The sequence below is a fragment of the Bombyx mandarina genome, chromosome 03 (assembly GCF_030267445.1).
Source record: "Bombyx mandarina strain Sakado chromosome 03, ASM3026744v2".
NCBI classification, from domain to species: Eukaryota; Metazoa; Arthropoda; class Insecta; order Lepidoptera; family Bombycidae; genus Bombyx; species Bombyx mandarina.
This window is the reverse complement of record NC_143210.1, coordinates 8,124,973-8,145,132: the sequence shown is the minus strand read 5'-3', so window position 1 is coordinate 8,145,132 and position 20,160 is coordinate 8,124,973. Positions and strand designations below refer to the sequence as shown.

The 20,160-nt window shown below is 35.5% G+C and overlaps 1 protein-coding gene across 2 annotated transcripts in view; it reads right to left on the bottom strand.

Moving 5' to 3' along the window:
* LOC149503287 (uncharacterized) overlaps window positions 1-20,160 on the bottom strand; it is a 55,553-nt gene that overhangs the window by 8,898 nt on the left and 26,495 nt on the right. For both annotated transcript variants that reach the window (XM_089737435.1, XM_089737433.1), the window contains exon 3: window positions 786-904. In XM_089737435.1, coding sequence (XP_089593561.1) covers window positions 786-904 — 119 coding nt within the window. The remainder of the gene's footprint in view (window positions 1-785; window positions 905-20,160) is intronic.

Below are 20,160 nucleotides of genomic sequence, written 5' to 3'. Positions count from 1 at the left end.
AAAACAAAGTCCGGAACCGGGAACCGAAGTCTATCCGTGAATCCAGAGCTTTCAATTATAAATAAAACACATTTTGGCTTATCAGAACAAAAGAGTTTCATTACATACTGTACCAAAATATGTGATTTTCGATAAAATAACTATTTAGATTATAAAAAAAAGTAGGAGTTCCTCGGTTTCAGGCAGCGATATTTAAATTTTATTTACGGAACGTGGTTTCTGGTTTTCGCAGTCGTCGGCGACAGTTCCGCGTCGCGATAGTGGTGCCACCCCGGTTTCTCGCCGTTTATCAAACCGCCAGCTTCGCGATTTCACCTGAGTCCAGGCTCCGCAGTTAATTGCGCAAAGCTCGGCTAATGTGCAACAAACATGATAAAATACTTCCTACTGACGTCAGCGCTTAATTTAATGTTTTCATTTTTCTTTACCTTGAGCACCGCAATTTCCTTAGCTAATTTAATAACGGAACGACTCGTTTTTCATTTTTGTTACCGAATTTACATCTAGCCTTAAGAAATAAAATTAGATTGCTTAGTACTTAATTATAAATTTACTAGCCGTACTCGCCTGCTTCGCTGGGCATTTAAAGTTTTATTATTGTCACTATTATTAGGGAGTCCAACACTCATCTAAACATTAGCCTATCCATTAAGTACATGTATTTTCTACATGGATACCAAGTTTCAAGACAATCGGATGCATGGTTCAGTAGTTATAACGGGACATCCGCAAAAACCACTGTAGATTTATATATTAGTATAGATATGACGTTATTAGAATATTACCTTCTAGTGCCTGCGACTTCGACTACCTTGCAACGCGATCGACGCCACCAACAGGGCTGCAACGTCCAGTAAGAAGAAGATGCGCTTCTTGCCCACCCTTCTTCTGGGAACATTAGCACCTGCAAAGAAAAAACAAATGTATTTAACGAATTTTAGTTAATTTTTTTAATTCATCCTGATAACTGTTCCAAGCTGATTTCCATCAAATTCCATTCTATACCAATACAGTCGTTTTCCATCAATGCTATCTATACATTTTTGTGGTAAAATTCTCAGAGTAATATTTTAGACAAAGCACAATCTTCCATCTAAAACAATAAGGGAAACGAGAGTTCTTCACGGAACGTCGAGTACGAATTAACTAAATTAGAAAACTTTACAGGCCTTTCGGCGCCGGTTGAAAAATAGCTTTTAGACCAAAACTAATATTGCGTATAGAAACAAAAGAGCAGAGTTGGTAACGAAGTTGCTTCGTGAAGCGGGTTTACAACCGCGGGCGATGGCGCGATGGTTGCTTGGAACAGGGCCGGCGGTGGTTCACGTTCCGCGGGCTACGTCATCGATAACGTAAACCCGGCATCGTAAAGTCGCACCGCGTTCCCAGACTTGTTCGCTCGATTGGCTCCTGGCGTTCCGCTCTCATTTTCTCCGCCCCGTCTCAGGCAATATATTTTTTTTTTTCTAAAATGTTTTCCTGCTTTCGACAATATTGCTTCAGTTTCAAAGAAAGGCGGAGTCGACGGAGACGAAATCTCTTTCAGATTGAGTGAGCACACTAATGATCGAGTTCCGTGCGCAACCGATGACTGAAGGTGGGGACCAAGCAGGTATGTATCTACATAATCCATTCAGAGTTTCAGACTGGAGATGTGCTTTAAAAATGTGCCCTTTTATTTGATCATTTCGATGGTCTAGTTAATGGATAACTCTTAAAATAAAAATAAAATTTTCATGAGGATATTAATAATTACTAAGTATTAATAACAGTGTACATTTATTTTAAACTAGCGATCCGCCCTCGCTTCGCTTCGGAAGCTGTAATTTATTATTGATTTCTCCACTATTTAATGGATGTTATTATACATATAAACCTTCCTCTTCAATCACTCTATCTATTAAAAAAAATCGCATCAAAATTCGTTGCGTACTTTTAAAGATTTAAGCATACATATGGACAGATATACGGACAGAGAAAGCGACTTTGTTTTATACTATGTAGTGATAAATCGATTAAGATCATGGCGGATTTGTATCGATATATACGAAAATATGTATTATATAATAATAAATACATTACATCCTCGTACATTCTCTGTAATTGTTTATGTTTGGTGCTAATAGTTAAGTGAAGTCTATTCCCGGCGGTATGAGCCAACTTTGCCAAGTCTATTATGAGTTTTAGTTAGATTTGTCTGCGTAATATCTTAGGAAAACAACGTTGGTTTTACCTTTATAAATGAAAAAAAAAACATTGTAGATTTATTTTCGACTAATTTGTTACTACTGTTTTAAGTATTTGAGAGAGGAGACAACGATGTAGATGTAGACTTTTATTTTGATGTTTGCCTTTTAAGGGAGGTTATAGAATATTTTTATTAGTTGGTATTGCTGCGATAGACAGTCGATCTCACGGTCCCTTATATTAAGCTTATATTAAGACCCTACTAACCTTATATTAAGAGCTCAATGAAGTCCTTCGTGGATTCCCTCATCTAACTTAAATGTAAGATAGAATTGGAAATTGAAACCATTGTCTTTCTCTTTAAACGACAACGCACAAGGAAGATAGGATCATTATAGTGGTATCGAGCGAGGTGAGCTTGCAACGTGCATAACCCTTAAGATAGGAACTAAGTGTTACAAACTAGGAGAGTTTGGATATGGGCATACTGCTACTATGGGCGGATAATAACGAAATACAAGCAGCATTTTAAGGAGATTAAAATCACGTCTCCCTATCTTGAATAGTCGTTACCCGCGGCTTCGCCCGCATTGTCAAAGAAAAGTGTTAGTATTTTTATCTAGTGTCACGACATTTTTCTAATGATAAACTTCATTTTTAAGAAATGCTTATATGGGTGGATGAGCTCACGGTCCGCCTGGTGTTAAGTGGTTACCAGAGACCATAGACATCTACAATGTAAATGCCACCACCTACCTTAAGAGAAGAGTTCTAAGCTCTCAGTTTTAAAAATACAATTCTTCAAACCGAAACACATTACACGTCACGTGTTGGGCTAGGATCATCAATCAATCTGTTTATTTCTACAGCAGTAATTCGTTTGGCTGTGAAGCTATTATAGAAATAAATTGTGACTTCGACTTCAAGGTTGATAGCCTTTTATATGTTTCTATACCAATACCAGGTGAGGTCACCCTTCTGGTGCAGTATTTTTTTTGGTATTCCCCAACTGTAAGCAATTCAGTTAAAACTTTTAAGTCCAACAACTATTATGCAGAAAACAATTATTTTTCATCGATCGATGCAAGTGACATCTCTATTTAGAGATCATAATGCTGTTTTTACCGAACAAATATCGCTATGAAAAAACATTGAGTGCGACAGTGTCTTTTTTACGTGTGATCATTTTCTAAGGTTGTATTACTTTTTTTACATTATGTTTATTTTAAAATTGTCATTTGATTTAGATATTATGTAATAGGCATAATGGAACTGATGTTGCTTCATAGCATTATTTGGTTACTGATATTTTTATATCGCAAATGTAATTGGTTTTATTTGTTGGCTTTCGATGTAGCTGCTGCGATACCGGATCTCATCAGGGCCGAGTCGATAGTCACGTCCCGACACTCGAGCGCAGAGACCACTTGACAGTTCGCGTCAGTGCTCGCCACTGGTGCATTTAGTGCTCTACCTCCGTGTTGTAACGAAGATAAATCGTATCTAGAATTATTATTAGGCACCTAATTAAAAGACGTATATTTTTTTGTGTGTTTTTGTTGATGAATAAACAACTTCGTGAGTCAAGTGATCTGAAGCCCATTTGTTATCTTAATATATTTATATTTCTTCTGTGCGTGTGTTGGTTGCACTGAACTTCACCTAAACGGCTGGACGGTTCTTAATGAAATTTTCTGTGTACCTTAAGGTGGATTCGAGAATGGCTTAGATTTACAAAGCAGCCTGGCAGATGGCGCTATAGTCGGTATCTAGGTTATTTATCTTTCCTAGAAATAATTTATATGGCAAAACAACGTTTGCCGGCCCAGCTAGATTTTTAGAAAAATATATTTATGGTTTAGATACCACCCTTTATGTGGGAATGCACGTTTAATTTGCGGCGAAAATAGGTTAGACGGTGACGTCGACTGGTACGGGTTATTTTATTATGTACATTAAATTTCGAATTCGTTATGAGTGTCAATTTCTGAATCTCACAGTGGATTAAGAGAAAAAAGTTAATTATCGGCATTACCCATCGATATCTCAAGTAAATGACAGGTCTATAAATGTTAATCAAAATGATGATATAGTTGTTAAACAGAGCGGATTCATACGAATATAATTATTAAGATTAAGTAAATTATTCCCTTAATAAATACGAGATTAAAAAAAATGCTTTTTTTTAAAATGTATATCATCAATTGAGTTGTTGCAATCTTGTTATTTCTAGCTCGTGATGTATTTCCTTGTCCCGCATCGCACCGAGAGTCGGCGCGGCGTAATTGGATTTAGTCTGGACTACGAATACGACGTGAGGATTACCGCTTTAAGGGATTTGACTACGAACCTAACCCCTTGGAAAAGTCACGAGGACCGCTTCCCGTAATTAGTTTAATATTTGATTTCTGTTTGAGAAACTTGAATAAATATAAATTTACATCAATGTGGGAAAATAAAGAGAACTTTTGCCTGAAATTTAGTTTTTGTATGGAATTAACTAACTAATAGACTACCCGTAATCAGGACAGCGCTCGAGAAGCTGCGCAAAATATTGTCATCCCAATTACCGTAAAATCTCAAGACAGTCTCTTTGACCAGTCTGTGTTACCAGAGATGTTATACGACAGTGAGACGGGATAGTTTACTATAGGTCTTATGAGATGACTCAAAGTCACCCAAAGAGCATTATGGTTATGAGGGTTATGATTAGAGTTTCCTGCGATATCGCGAAATTAGGAACGACGAGATCCGTAGGAGCACCATGATAAGCGACATAGCCGGAAGGATTAGTAGTAGCAGGGTTACACGATGATGAAATTTATCAGTCCGTTACTTATCAGTTTGTACATTGTACATCACTATAGTATAGCCATATACATGAAAGTGAAAAAAAAATTATTTCATATGTGAAATATGTACTACTTGATGGTAAAAATGTTGTCTTGTAAAACACCATAGCTTTAAACGCTCCTGACTCCAATTCACTTTTTATTTTCGTTTGAGCGGCATGTAGCAACTAATAATGATAACTGGAAATTTTAGTAATAAATTAACCAGTCTTTTAATGAATATTAAATGGGTCCAACACAAAATAAGCTCTATTTTTAAGTACATCTATAACTATCAGTACAATTCACGCACACGAAACCAAAAGACAGACCAAGTTAGATAACAAACTAATTTTAATCTATACTAATATTATAAAGAGGAAAGATTTGTTTGTTTGTTTGTTTCGAATAGGCTCCGAAACTACTGGACCGATTTGAAAAATTCTTTTTCCATTAGAAGCCGACATTGTCCCTGATGAACATAGGCTACTTTTTTAATTTTTTTTTTAAATTTTTTTTTTGGTTTCATGTGTTTTAATGTTTCCGAAGCGAAGCGAGGGCGGGTCGCTAGTTTACATATAATTTTGTATTATTTAGGATCTGTGCGATATCGGACTTAAGGCCGTTTATTTAATAGTTCATAACAAATAGCTTTAGATTGGTGAAAAGATAAGTCCATAGGTCAAGGTTCATTCAGTGAAATCGTAAATTCAATTGTCAATAAATTAAGACATAAAGTAACCAGAGCTATAAAAAGTTTTTAGTTAGTGATAAAACATGGTACATCTGTTTTGTCAATTATTTCCAAGACAAAAATTGTGTGAATGATAGATGAAAATTTATATCTTTGTGTGAGTGACATTTACTCAAATCTAGTACGTGTTTTATTTTGAACTGTTTGTTCGATTAAATATGTTTATTTAGGTCACTTGTCGCTTGTCTGAAATTGATTTGTGATGAATATAAACTGTTGTGGAAACATGCTGTCGTCTAAGTGATTAGTAACGTGACTATGATATAGTGGAAGTTGCTCAATAGTTTAATATTTCTGTAGTATCGAAAGGTTGTAGGTCTATGAATGAGCTGACTGATTTCAACGCGAAACTTATTTTGATGATATTTTTGATGACAATATTTACCTAAAGAAGCTTCACGGAGATTTCTTTGAAACAACGTATTTCGATTCACAGGTCCAATAAATTCTGCTATTGGTGTTGAGTGCACATCATCACACACGCATTAACGTAAATCAATATGCGGAATTCGGGATAAATACGAGTATTTTAGCGCTTCATCCACGACGTCTGTTTCCGGAACGTTTTGTGTCAAAATTTAATTAAGCCGAACCGAGCCGGTAAACGAACTATGTAGCCACCGGCTAGAATGTCGCGCTCCATTGCCTCTGATTACACCTGTGCTATGTACAATATGCAAATTGTCGAAAATTTACTTTGTCGTCGTGGCCTAAAGGATAAGACGTCCGGTGCATTCGTGTTGAGCGATGCACCGGCGTTCGAGTCTCAGGCGGGTGCCAATTTTTCTAATGAAATTCGTATTTTACATCTGTTTACGAATGACTTCCACGTTGAAGAAATATCATCACGTAATAAAAATCAAATTCCCAAATTATCGTAATTACTGATGGTATGGCGTATTGTGAGACGTCACGGGTAAGTACCATCACCCTGCCTATTTATGCCAAGAAGCAGGAATAAGTTTCGTTTTGAAGAGTGGAGCAGCCGCTGTACTATAAAAACTGTGTCTCGGAACTCGTGTCTCAAGGCGGATGTCAGCGTTTACGTTATCGATTTCTATGGGCTCCAGTACAACCTAACATCAGTTTGGCCGTGGCTCGTCCTCTCATTTAAACAATTAAAAAAAGAAAACTTCAATTTATTGTAATCTCTATTTTTCATTATTCAAAACCGTATTGTATGTTCTTAAAAATATTTATTCTCATTTTAAAACTATCGAGGGCAAAATCTGGTTCCGCAAAATAAGCGGTTCGTTGGAAACACAAAGAAATTAAAACTCCGCAGACGTCGGTTGCCCAGACAATCGTGTTACTAAACGCTGATCCGAACAACAAATCAATTTTCGACATCCAGTTTGGGGATTAAAGGGGAACGAAATAATATATTGCATCAAATAGAATCGAAGCGTTTGATTATTGTATAAATTAATTTATAAAAGGTGTAGTGACGTTTTGTAATAATAAAACAACTATTGGAACTTAAATCTGCATTTTGGATGGTGATTGAATTGTAGTTCGTAGCCATACGTGTAGGGTCTTAGAAAAAAAAAAAGTTTATTCTAGAATCCGCTCTTTCCCAACTTAAATATATACCTCCTATACGCTACCCATTAACCTAGATTTTTAAATATCCCGGTTACTTTTAGGAATGTTTCCTCAAGGAAAAATATTCTCGATGTCAAAAATAATAATGTTAGAACCTTCTTCAAGTTTTAATGAGCTTACGACATTATCTGCATCATTATTACTAGTATATAAATGAGTAAAAAGTTTACTTCAATGTCAAAGCTCGATTATCTAAACAACGATTGCTAAAGCTAATGATAATCTAAATAATAATTTCGTTTTTCACAAAAATTTGCTATACTCTTCCCGATGTCATGAGCAATGGTAATCTCTTGCCATCAGGTGCCCTCAATTTCTATTGATATTTCTAGAATAACTTAGCCAGTCTTTTAACTAAGCTGATGATTGCGAAACACGTTCCATGCTGTTTCGTTTATCAGATAATTGCGTGCATCTAGTTGCAAACCGACACGGATAGAGACGCAGCCCTCCGCTAATGCTCCACGTTAATCTTCTACGTGACCCACACTGGCTCAATCTAAGTGTAAATACGAGTAGATATGTAAATTTGCAAATAGCATGAATTCAGACGACGAAACTGAATCGCTTTTGCGGGTTTGCTTTCCCTATTATCAGTAAACTCCTTATGTTGTTATTTGTGATGAGCGCCATTTCCGTGTAGCTATCTTTTCGTATATAAATTTTTGATTTGCTTTGTTTGATTTGATTCAAGAGGTATCTAAGGTGTTTTTTTATTGCAAATATCTAGTTTCCTAGTTTTAGATTTAGTTGCCTATTTTCATGTATGGATGTTGAACATTCTTATACTGGAATTTAAGAAAATAATCTATCGTAAGTAAATTCAAATAATGTTAATTAAGCAATTATTAGTTTGTATGTTGTAGTGTGATTATATCGTATAACATACATCCGAGTTAAGTAACTAAGTTCAAACTAATAGAGATTCATCAAGCATGCACGAATTGATGAGACACTACAGAGTAGACGGAGGTTCTTGGCTTTATGCAAATAAGATGGTTTAAGTTAGTAGCACCGGGAGTCAGTGCAAGTAACAAGGTACATGAAAAGCAAAATTACCAAGTCATTTTCGTGTCACGAGCACGGATTATTATGTTTATATATTATTATTGGAACGAAGTTCCTTATCGCGCGTTGTGAAAGGGGGCTAGACGGAAAAAATTCTTATGTAGGCGCTTATCGCGTGACATTGCTCGTATCCGATTGGTCCGCGTAATGAGTACAGTTTCTCGAGATAGCGTTTCAACAATAGTAATTTAGTTCATAGTATTGTTTTTTTTTTCTTCATAATGCCGTAATTTATTATTATAACTTTAAAAAAAAATTACAATTCCTTCACTAATTAATCGAAAGGAACTTCGTTCCATCCGGGTGTCCCTTGACACCTCTGAAGTTTTTTATTATTGTATCTTTAATTGCTATTTTGGAAAAGACCTAGGATGCCTTTCTGTTTCAGCGGTGTTACAATTTAATTCTAGAATTTTAATTAAATATTTACATATAATTTTTCTGATAATTAAAACAAATTGAAGATGGACGAACCCAACAAACACAATTACATACAATTACATTAATTTGATGAATTTGAATTAAACTTCTAATTTTGTAGTTCGTTTTTTACGAGACACGCATCGCCCTTTTAATCAGCTATTAGTCCCTTTTTACGAAAATTGCGCGCACGGAGGAGTATAAAATTTCCCACACTTATTGAAAATATAGAGAAGAAGTGCAAAAAGCTAATATTTAAAAAAAATTACGCATTAAAAATACGTTAACTCAATAAAGAAAACATTACACACACTATCATGTATGTGACACACACACATATACCTACTCTTTGTTTATTGTCAAAATTTTGTTATTGCTTAAAGTCTGTAGTCAAATTGAGAATAGATTAATATTGTTTATCTTTAATATTACGAGTGTTTGTCTATAGTGTAGTCTTGCGAAATCTGTGACTATAGAAATGCAATAGTCTTTCACAATAGAACCATAAATAATTTCAATTATTATAATTATAGTCCAATTTCGACTACTGCGGGACCACTAGTTTAAATAAAAATACATTGTGATCACCAACCAAGGATAACACTTTATAAATTTGTTCATGGAATTCTTTTGCGCCTAGGGCAATGACAAGTCGCACACAAAGGGGGTCGTAGTTTCTTCACGAAACAAAGCAAGAATCTGTAACTAGAAAATGTGTCTCCGTTGTTATGAAGTCGGGAGTCAAAAATTGAAATGGCTGCGTCGTGTCGGGCCGATGGAGTTTTGTACATCGCTCCAGGAGGAATTTGGCGTGCTCGAGGCTATTTCCGGCACGTGTAATGCACAAAGAGTGTTAAGTGCCGGTCGTAGTTCATCGATGGAACAAAGGCAATAATGAGTCATCATGTAATTTCGTGGTATATACGTAAATAAGATGGCTATTTCTCAATCTTGGCAAAGTTTTTTCTCGTGTTGAACGTTAATACGTTAGGACTTATTTTTCACTTTTCCGTTTTAATTTTTTTTTTATTTTGTAAATTGCGGTCTATCTAGTATTCAGCTACTGGAAATAAAAAGGAAGTGGTATGCTATTTAGGAAAATAGGTGGTGATATTATTGGATATTACTTAGAATGTTGGTTTGTGATGGAGAAGTAAAGAGTAAATGTTTCTCATGGTAGTAAGTGAAACCTCACAACTATCATCTTGAACAATTCTTAATATTGTAATAAAGTCCAATTGAGGTAGTTTACTTTTGAATTCGCACATGGAAAAGTACATCAGTAAAATTTTCATCTTAAATGTTCGTATATTTTCAGTAGGAACAAAATGTGGTTCTCTAAATTTTTTATTTATTGCTTAGATGGACGAGTTCACAGCCAATCTGGTGTTAAGTGGTTACTGGAGCCCATAGACATCTACAACGTAAATGCGTCGCCCACCTTGACATATAAGTTCTAAGGTTTCAGTATAGTTACAACGCCTACCCCACCCTTCGAACCGAAACCCATTACTGCTTCACGGCGGAAATAGGCGCGGTGATGGTACCTACCAGTGCGGACTCACAAAAGGTCCTAACCACCAGTAAGCAAGAGGTCCTACCACCAGTACAGAACAGCGTTCCAATTATTTTACTTGCGGTTTTCACGATTCACATAATCCTACAGCTCAACCAATCGACTACGACCAGCGGGATTATCATCGAGGCTAGCGAAATTGTAAAATCAAAGCACGTTATAAAATAAATCGTTGAACTAACAACCGGCGATTACTGAAGGCATAAAGTGTCGGGACGAGCTGAATTTAATAGCTGGTATAATTCAATTGTTCCGGACTGTCGGCCTGTGAAACTACGTTCCTTTTGCGTCATGGACCGCGCGGCAGATGGCCCGTTTGCTAACAGTTTATTTGTTGCTCTTAATTGGAACAATCCAAATGTATTTCATTCCAGTGGTCTTCATGTTTTTTTTTTTAAATGAAAATTCAAAATTTGTGATAATCTACATATATATACATACGAATATCATAAACTTGAAGTTTGGTACTACATAGTAAATGTATCTGTTATTAATTCACGCAAAAATGATGGAGCGTATTTTGACGAAATTTCCGATAAAGGTAGTAAGTAGTCAAATCTACATTAAGAAATATGTCTTTTTTATCTTATATGATACATGAAATGACCCGCCCGGACAATGCCGGATATATGTACATTACTAAATGTGAAATAAATATACCAATGTTGTTTTTTTTTATTCTTTATTAGAACAATACACCTATTAGGTTATGTCGGCTAATTATTAAATTATTTTTATTACCATGTCAAAGTATCAGGTCAGGTTTAAATTTATTACATTTACTTATATATACATATACATTAAATTATATATACATTTATTTATTCAATGTAGTTTAAAAAATAAAAATACTCACTAAAATAGGAAACCGAACTAAGAATTAATTTCTCTTTTTTGCTCTCTTGTTCATTACTGGTCCAGGGTATCAGAACGAAATTATATTGTCATCGGTTCTTTATGGTGTGTACAAATGTTCAATTTAGTAAGAGTTTGCGACTGATGAGATGACTTAAAGATTCTATATATCAAGCTCATAAAAGCGTGTTAATAAATACAAACCAATATAAAAGTACGCTAGTCAGGAACTAGCGAAGTCAGGAACTATTATACGTAACGATATATCTAAAAATCGAACAATAGTTTATAGACAAGAGAGTGATATAATAAACTTTTAGCCCAGGAATATAACACAAATTAATTCTTGTTGAATTACAAATTGAACGCGACTCTAACCGCAGGACACACATGATTTATTTGAGTGAATTCTGCAGCCCACTTTGAGACTTCAGGTGAATGTTATTTTTGGCAACACCAATATTTGTTAAGAATAAAAAGTATGAGTGGTTTTTTTTTTGTTTAAACCAAAAATTTGGTCCGTCAACTAATCTATCGAAACTAAAAATAATGATAGTCAAAACATCGAAATCTCGAAAAAATGCACACAGCATATTATATTGGTTTGACAACGACGGTATTTAAGTATGTAGTGTTATGAGGCGGCTATCTTATCTTTAAATTCAGCGCTTGTACAGTAAGACTTTAATAGTAACTTAACACTTTATCAAACAGTACTAAAGTACATTCCAAATAACTAAAAATTTCGTTACGTGACGTTTTTGATAAATCCGTTTTTAATTAAACAATTTTAATTATTCTGCTCCAAATCGATATATGTTTAATTGTGTAAATTACATGAAATTTTCTCCCGTAATTCCAGGACAAACAAGAGACAGACATAAAGTAGTTATTAAATTCCCCCTTTCAATTCTAAGGATTCTTCAATAAACAGACACACTAGATTCTTTGTACACAAACATTATATACACACTATACACGAACTAAACATACGAGATTGTTATAATAAATCTCAGACAAATGGCCGAAACCATAGCAAAACGTTCAATCGAACACTCCACCACCCAAACACGTATACACAATATCATTACGACAGTCATCAAAACAAAATTGGGAATGAATGAGAGCCACGCGGGGCCAGACTCGAATCAAATATTGGTTATACGTAGGAACGTTTATAAGGGAATCCCAATAACACGCGTACCACATTTCCAATAATATTACATTAAATTATATGTATTGGTTTATTAGGAAGAGCTTGGGGAAGCCGTTATTTTGAGGAGCGGAGAAAAATAAATATTTGCCAATAAATTATAGTTAAATAGTCAGATTGAACTATTTATTTGCTATTACCCGTATTAGGAAATAAGTTGAAAAAAGATAATGTGGACGTTATATTTGTTTATAGGCACGGTGAGCACATTTTCATATCTTTGGTAGGTAGTAGGTAAAAATCTTTAAAATTGTTTTTATAAATTTTGTTTTGGTAATTTTATTGCTTACTAGCTGACCCGACAGACTTCGTAGTGCCTTAATCGATAAATAAAAGATCTAAATTTTTGAATAAAATAAACTTAAAACAAACAAAAGGAATCCGTCCGACGGGGAACACATTAAGGGAAAAACAAAATTGTTATTTTTATTTAATTCCGAGCATTTGCATATTTATCTACCTTTAAAACCTTCTCTGGACTTCCACAAATAATTCAAGACCAAAATTAGCCAAATCGGTCTAGCTGTTCTCGATTTTTAGCGAGACTAACGAACAGCAATTCATTTTTATATATAAAGATAAACTTTTTCCGCAACGCCGTGTTTCAAGTCTATCGATTTCAATACAAGTATCACTGTTATTTTCAGGTAAGGTAAGCACGACAATGTTTGTATACATGTTTGTAACATCAGCGAACAATCGGCCTCGTTAAGTCACCGTTGGACGCCAATTTCGGTCGGCATTGGTCTGATTGCCCGGAAAATAACAGATCGACAAACGAGATTTATAAAGATTCTATCAATCATCATTATTGATGTAATCACGAATCGATTTCCTCCATAATGTTGTTTGTTAATAATAATCTGCATTTGCACGTTGTACATTATACATTTATGTGCATCTGTACTAATATATAAATCTACAGTGGTTTTTACGGATGTTCCGTTATAACTTCTGAACCATGCATGCGATTGACTTGAAACTTGATATCCATGTAGAAAATACATGTACTTAATGGATAGGCTAATATTTATATGAGTGTTGGACCCCCTAATAATAATGACAATAAATAATAATGTCAATTTTAAATGCCCAGCGAAGCGGGCGAGTACAGCTAGTTTGTTGATAAAACAGTAGATTTTGCAAACAGTAATTTTTTTTGGGCGTATTATATTGATGGTGGCCTGGAAGCCTCTCTTAACTTCGATTTCGACTTCTTACTAAGAAGTGACGTTCCGACACTGACTTTACCTACTTACAGATGGGTTCGAGATATACCATAAATTAACCAACATTCATATATCTGACGCACGGTATTCCGATGGTTATCTTACATGAGCGGGATTGTAAAATTTGAAGAGAGTCCGTATAGGTACGGGCCGCGTGAGTGAATAAACATTACATTCGCATCAGTCATTTTTTTCCCTACCTATGCTGATAGCCTTCAGAGGCTATGTCAGCTTCTCCTTAACGTGTAGGTGAGCTCACGGGGCTCAAACCGGGTTGTTGCTAACACTGGCCCTAGCAAGAGCAGTGCTTCGCAGAATCTACCACTGGATCGGAAACGCAACCCACAGAGAAAATCCGGTGAGAAACTCAATGGGCTGTGTCTATGGATAAGTCATTAGGGGCTGAAGGCATGCTTTGTAAAATGTCACCTTACTACCAAGGGCGTAACAGAAGTATGATTGTAGGTTACACATAAAATTTACTTGTATAGCAATCATGAAACTATGGTAAGTAAGTGTGCCTACCTGAAATCACCTGTTTTCATTTAATGGCTTACATATTTTATTCTTCACTATTTGAGTGCATACCATCATAAAACCTTGGAAATAAACAAAAAAGTGTTTTTATAACTTCAATGATGTGGATCGGTGATAAAAACTTACTTTTTTTCTTTATAATCGTTATAAATTCAAAATGAGTTTTTATTCAGTACGACATTCCTAGTACGGGAATTTAAAAACTCAAATCAAACGATTATTTCAAAAAGGTTCGTTCGAATTTTCATTCTCGTCTATAGAAGAAAACATTTCAAAATTGGGATTAACGAGCTTCCCCTCGACGCTCAAAAGCGGCGAGCATCAAATCGCCACGTGTGTGTGTACTCCAGTGAATGCGATGCACTGGAGACCGAGCCGAACGCTACTCTATACAGAGGTGTAACGAGTAATGTCCAATTTACAATTCACGTGTCGGTAATATGATTTATCCAGCCCTTTGTGGCACGAACGTAACCGAGGGTTCCCCTTCGTTAAATTACTAGTGACACAGCCTAGGAATTCGTAGTATATCCGTATAACTTTAAATAATTTGCACGGCAAGTATTCTTCGGACTTTTTTTTTGGAACTATTGCCAGTTTTAGACGAGATGTCTTAGCCTTATTTCAAGAAATTGTTTTTAATAGCGTAAAATTTTTTTAGAGTCTATGTACGAAGCGTTTGTTTCGCCACTGCATGCAGTCTGTACCTGTGTTAGCATTTCGAGATTAGTGTGTGTTGGTCTTATTAAATAAAAAAATAAAATAAAGAAGAATTACTAAAAAAAATTGAAAATATTTTGTCATAAGTACTCGATGTTGTTAGCCTGTGTATTTCGTTCCTTCGTATAGAATATTAAATCTCATACAGTTATCAATATCTTGTTATCTTGTTCAGACGTTCGTTGTACCTAAATCGAGTTTGGAAACATTGTAACGCGTCTGTTCAATAACAAAATGAAGTTTCAGTCTGCGAACAGAAAATTTAATACTGATCATTTGAGTAAAAACGAAGAAAATGTAATTCATCTTAGGTATACAGGAAAAAAAATCTAAAAGTACCAAGAAAATAATTTATCGTTCTTCAAAACTTAAATATGCGCTGAGGTACTTATTTAATTCTAGGTTTGTTGAAATTACTTTGGAACAGTTGAGAGAGTTTACAAGTTAGTTCAAGAGTTGAAATCTATGAGTAGCCACTTTGAAATTCTGTCTATACGTAGTGGTCGGCAGTGAGTTAATAATTAATTCATAGTCCAATAAATGTTCGGTTTAAATATCAATGCAAATAACATTTACTATAACACAATGAAATGGCTGTACATTTTAAGCGATGTTAAATAAAAAATGTAGCTAAGGGAAACGAGACTTCAGTGTTACAAGATAATAAAAAATGCATATTTTTAGGGGACTATTGTATGTATGCAGAGCACAATACTTAATGGAAATTACATAATTATAGCATAGTAGCAATGCCACGTTTAATTGTTTATATTAGTTAATTTTGATTAGGGAATAATGACATTTTCGTTTTTCATCCCAAATTAATTATTTTTTATTAATATTTATTGATTAATTAAGCAGCGACGACTAAAAAGCAACGATTAAAAACTTTAAATGATTATTAGTTTACAAATAGAATTTATTTTTACCTAAAACGTAAGTAAGTCGTTGTGTAAATTTTGGATTATCAGCATTTTATTTGTATTTTATACATTACGTATCAGCATGATCACGCATGTTGATAAACAAATACTTGCAACAAATTATATAGATTATTTCATACACATAGACACAAACAAAAACAAAACGAAGACCTTTATTTAAATAGTAATGTGGTAGTTGAGAAGGCTGTGGTACACACCATGTAACACTAAGTTCAGGCAACGTACAATAACGATAGGAATTCGATTTGGGCCTTCGAGGCAAACGTCCTGAATGCAAATCGTGGGTAAATTCGTGATCCGGTAAATTTCTCCCTAACATTTTTAAATTACAGTAAAAATTGGTTCTTGTCCCTCTTTCATTTTATACGTAACATGGGAAAATTGTATCACTTTGGGATCGGGAGATCAGTCGTTCGTGACCACAAGCGAGGTATTTGGAGTATCGAAACGACGGAAATCGTATACTAAATCGATAAAATAGTAAACAGGAGATATAGTATTTCTATTTAGACTCTCCGTCTATCCAAAATAAGCTAGTGGTGTTCTATATTCGATTTTCATTCTCTAACTGTTCGATTCTTATAATTGGGAGCGATCTCATCTCTACGTTTACATACGTCTATAGAAATTTTATGCTCGCAATGGGACATTTTATTTTTTTATTTTTATTGCTTAGATGGGTGGACGAGCTCACAGCCCACCTGGTGTTAAGTGGTTACTGGAGCCCATAGACATCCACAACGTAAATGCGCCACCCACCTTGAGATAATAGTTCTAAGGTCTCACGTATAGTTACAACGGCTGCCCCACCCTTCAAACCAAAACGCATTACTGCTTCACGGCAGAAATAGGCAGGGTGGTGGTACTCACCGGCGCGGACTCACAAGAGGTCCTACCACCAGTAATTACGCAAATTATAATTGTGCGGGTTTCATTTTTATCACACGATGTTATTCCTTCACCGTGTAAATCAATCGTGAACATACGGTGGTAGGACCTCTTGTGAGTCCGCGCGGGTAGGTACCACCGCCCTGCCTATTTCTGCCGTGAAGCAGTAATGCGTTTCGGTATGAAGGGTGGGGCAGCCGTTGTAACTATACTGAGATCTTAGAACTTATATCTCAAGGTGGGTGGCGCATTTACGTTGTAGATGTCCATGGGCTCCAGTAACCACTTAACATCCGGTGGGCTGTGAGCTCGACCACCCATCTAAGCAATAAAAAAATAAAATAAAAAAACGTATTTCATTACAAAAATTTGTACCCGCCTGAGATTCGAACATCGGTGCATCGCTCAACACGAATGCACCGGACGTCTTATCCGTTAGGCCACGACGACTTCAACATATCAGAAGACTCTAAAATAGGTTCAAAGAGCAATGGAGGAGGCTATGTTTCTCCCTGTGATAGAATTAGTGTGGAGATTCGCATGGTGCACCATAGTAACCGAAATAGCCAATAATACGAAATCGCAATAACGGTGGGCAGGGCTCATTGTACGTAGAATAGACGACCGCTGGGACCATAAAAGTTCTCGAGTGGCGTCTGGACATCGGAGGCGTAGCTGGATAGGCTTCCCACAAGATGGACTGACACAAGGTTTTGGTAATCGAACAGATCATAGTGGTAATATTGTCGATGATGAGGCTTCTCATAAGTAATTGCTTTGAAAGACCACTTGCATTTTTTTATTAATGTGAATGTTGGGTATTACGTGTGCTAATTGTTTTATTTTATTTTATTAGTTTATTAATCGCTGTCATTATACTTAAGTACATATCGACGCTTGAAAGGCAAACGTGACTAAGCGACAATACGTGAACTTTACAGTAGACTAATTTAAAGTTGAAATACCTGAAAAAAATTATATTTTAACGAATCTAGCTGTAGGATTGAAATTATTTTAATAGACCTAGAAATATATTTTTTTTTTGCGCATCGAATATGGTTATTGCCTATCATTTATGTACAAAGCAGTTATTGTCGCTTAGTCACGTTTGCCTTTCAAGCGTCGATATGTACTTTAATGTAGAAAGATATTAGAAGGACATACAGCTCAGCTAATAGCTGCAGATTAGGAGAGAAAAATGCAAGTCATTTACTTGGAAAATAGTCTGAAGACGATTCCCATGAGTGTCGTACAAGGCGACTAAGATACCGATATAGGTAGTAGCGTTCTCTGAGTATTTTAAAAGCATTATTCGATAGAAAACCTGCATTTATTGATAGCGAGTACTGTAGGTACAATAAAATTGAGATTTAGCCCTTATGCCTCAAGATGGGTAGTGGCGTTAGTGTTATGATGTTTGTATGTATATAAGCTCCGGTAACAACTTAACGTCAATTGAGCCTTGAACTTGTTCACCCATATATTTTTAATGATTCCCTTATTTTTGTGCTTCTATTTTTTTTCTATATTTATTAATTCGGTTCACCGAAGTGTATGCTTTTATTTTTATATCTGCCTATTGCAGCATTAAAATTATTTCGATCAATAAATGTTTTAAAAATACAAAAAATTAACAAAAAAGAAAACCGCCTTCCATAATATAAGTTGAGGACATGATTAATTTAGTAGAGATTAATTATTATGGCTAACTCAAAAACTACTGGTTATATCTTGATAAAATTCATCAGGTATCACATGGGAAGCATCATCTTTTAAATTTATAAAATCACCAGATACGGTTCACTTAGAAAAAGAGTTCTGAAGTAAACTCGGATAAACAACATTCGGATTGAGAACCACCTTCTTTTTCTGATGTGGACTAAAAACAAACAAGAATTATGATACTTCATTTCTTATACCGCGGATCATGCGGAAATACTATAATGGTTTGTTCTGTACCTATTCAGTCTAACTTAGTTTTTAGATTAATTTATTTATTATAAAAAAAAGAACACAATATTCCTAACCTAAAAGTACATGATATTATCCGCAACATGCTTCGTCAGATTACAGAAATAAAGTTATCAGCAACATGCTTCGTCAAAAAGTACAATACTTACTTTCAGCTGCAAGCGTCGTCGTCGTCGTTTTTAGATAGAAAAACGTTTTTACATTAAAAACAATGAACCGTACACCGCATATTTTAATACGAGAAAACGTCTACGTTGGTACATTCGAGCCGATGAGAGGATCAACATAACGCGTCCAATGTTAATGAATTACAGGATACCGACTAATTATACCCTCGGCCCTAGACGATTGCTTTCCCATGTAATTTTCACTAATTACTAAAGACCGCTCTATAATTTCTGGGTCGTTGGATCCTGATACCATGAGATATACTATTAAAGGCTTATTCTGCGAAAACATGTGCCTCGGTTTCGATGTTGGGCTTTCACGATGAAGGAATAATATCGGTAAATCAAACCCGTAAAAGATTTGAAATAGTAGGGCATATGGTACCATACCTCTCTAGCGAAGCATTCGTCCTGGAAGGGTAGTAAGAAAGTTGAGACCTAGTTTCATGGTCTACGACGTTATATTGCTATTCACGGAATTCGATTCACATCAGTAACATTGGGTTTTGGAGTTTTTGTAAAGCCGTGGAAGATAAAAGTGTGGCGGAGGATTTAATGGGCGGTCATTCCAGAGACAGATGTTGTTGTTGTTGGAGAATGATCTCAGAAAGAGTGGATATTGAAAACCAACTTTTAAAATATTATTTTGTGGTAGGCAGTTTATCGTCTTTACGCCTGGCGTTGCCGATGTCCATTTGCAATTTTAAGTACTTGTTTGTTGTGTGATTTGTAGTCATTGCCATTTTATTATTATTTATATACAATTTAAAATAACGTCGTTTTTCTTCGGGTCGTGCTGCTCCTGTCTGAGGGTCATGACCACTTCCATCTATGACTTTTGCTCTCACGAATTGAACGTTGTCAAATATCGTAGATGGTGAAATCAAGGGTGTTGTGAATCAGGTCAGACCATCGCATTGGTCTATGATTTTTTCTCTCTATAGCTCTATTTTTTTTATTTTTTATTTATTTATTGCCCTTGTATGTAGGCGAGCTTACGGCCCACCTGATGGTGAGTGTTTACCGTTGCCCATGGACTTCAGCAATGCCAGGGGCAGAGCCAAGCCGCTGCCTACCACTTAATACTCTCCACAAGACTCTATGATCTTTTCCTTCCGCTTTGCTAGTAACTACTAGTTTCTCAAGATTGTCTCTGTCTCGCCCGACCATACGTCCGTAGTACTCTAGGATTCGC